The 1722-nt window shown below is 35.8% G+C and overlaps 1 protein-coding gene across 1 annotated transcript in view; it reads right to left on the reverse strand.

Moving 5' to 3' along the window:
• Positions 1 to 1722, reverse strand: part of LOC105814714 (ubinuclein-2) — a 24581-nt gene that overhangs the window by 21770 nt on the left and 1089 nt on the right. Inside the window, exon 2 of the mRNA XM_012649789.1 lies at positions 1004 to 1054. Within this exon, the coding sequence (XP_012505243.1) occupies positions 1004 to 1054 (51 nt within the window). The remainder of the gene's footprint in view (positions 1 to 1003; positions 1055 to 1722) is intronic.

Below are 1722 nucleotides of genomic sequence, written 5' to 3' on the forward strand. Positions count from 1 at the left end.
ATATGTGTTAATGGACTGTTTATTCTATCAATAAGGCTTTTTGGTGAACAGTAGGCTACTAGTAGTTAAGTTTTTGGGGAGTCAAAAGTTATACATGGATTTCTGACTGCATGGCAGTTGGTACCCCTATGCCAGCAATGTTCATGGGTCAACTGCCCTAACAGTATGTCCTTCCCCAAGACTAAAAAAATTCCTATACAACTATATACGAGAGGAGGAATTTTATAATGTTGCCCAAAGGATGTTAAACAGCTCTCTTAGCAGAATATTGAATTAAAGCATTCAGTAAATTGCTAATTTTTTATTTTAATAACCCTAAAACCACACTTGTAGGCTACAGAGAAGTACTTCTAAGCTGCAAGTAAAAGTAAAACTCTTGTGGAATTGAACAATATTCACCCAAAAGTGTAACCACAGAAAAAAACCTGCCTTTTTATTGTATGTTAAGGGATAAGAGATCTTTCTCTAGTAATCACCATCACTAAGGAAACATTTAGTTTTGAACAGAAGGAAGGACATGAAGAATAGGTTAATTTTGTGGCATACAACCCTCTGTAGGGCAAGGAAGGTCAGTATGTATAAGGATCTGTCCTGGGAAGCTCAGGGCAGCAGAGGGCTGTGGGTTACCTATCCAGATGGCCATGAAGAGGTAGATAAAAAAGACACAAAAAGACTGGAAGATGGCCCAGGTACAAAGGAAAACCCCTGAGCCATCTTGCTTCCAGTGCTTCCTACTAACAGAATCCCAGGCTGCTATGTAACACAATATGGATTTAGTAGGTGTTTAGAGAGTAGCCTGGCAACTGTTTCAATAGATGAATATGTTGTGAGGTCCAAACAGTCAAAATGACTATTTTTTTTAAGATGGTGGTAAAATGGAGATTGCCTACACGTACATTTAAGTTCTACTTCAACTAGCATTTAATAAATGATACTTCTGTTTCTTAAAGCACATAACGTGAATAAAAATAAATGAAGCAATCTGGAATCTGCATTTACTCACGGAGCAGAAGTAAGATGGTTATGTACACTTCGGCTTTCCTTAAAAAGCATTCTGGAAAAATTAAAAGGACACAGTTATTTTTTATAACAGATAATGTGATCATTGTTTTATGTATTTTTTAATCATGTGACTTTCAATAGGCTGTTACTTATATACCAAGTGTAAGTTGTAATGGTACAAATATACTCAATAATGTATTTTATGGAGAGTTTCATATCACCTCTATTTATTGAAATCTTTTAATACATCAATAGATCTTTTTTGTTGATTTAAGAAGGAGCACTCTAAGATCATGGGTTGAGATAGCCACGTTGATCAATTTTTACATTCTTAACTCTTGAGAGCTACGTTTAGTTTCTTGAGATACCACTCTCTATACTGACTATTTTCACTAGAACCTAAGGCTGTGTCTCCTTTCCTATGCTCTAAATCCCTTATTCAGTTCCTTATCTTCACATTACCCATATGAAGTTCCCCACTCAAAGTTCATAACCCTTTGGAAGTCTTCCTCCCTTCCCTTTTCTCTAGTAGTAAATTCAGGTGCAAAAAAGAAAAAGCACTTGATAAAAAAAAATCACCTTTATGCCTATCTCTACATCTCTATGTCCACATGACTAATTGGTTTGCCTTTCTTTTTTTATTTCAGCATATTATGGGGGTATAAATGTTTAGGTTACATATATTGCCTTTGCCCTGCCTGAGTCAGAGCTTCAAGCATG

Source organism: Propithecus coquereli, unplaced genomic scaffold (assembly GCF_000956105.1).
Source record: "Propithecus coquereli isolate 6110/MARCELLA unplaced genomic scaffold, Pcoq_1.0 Scaffold302, whole genome shotgun sequence".
NCBI lineage: Eukaryota > Metazoa > Chordata > Mammalia > Primates > Indriidae > Propithecus > Propithecus coquereli.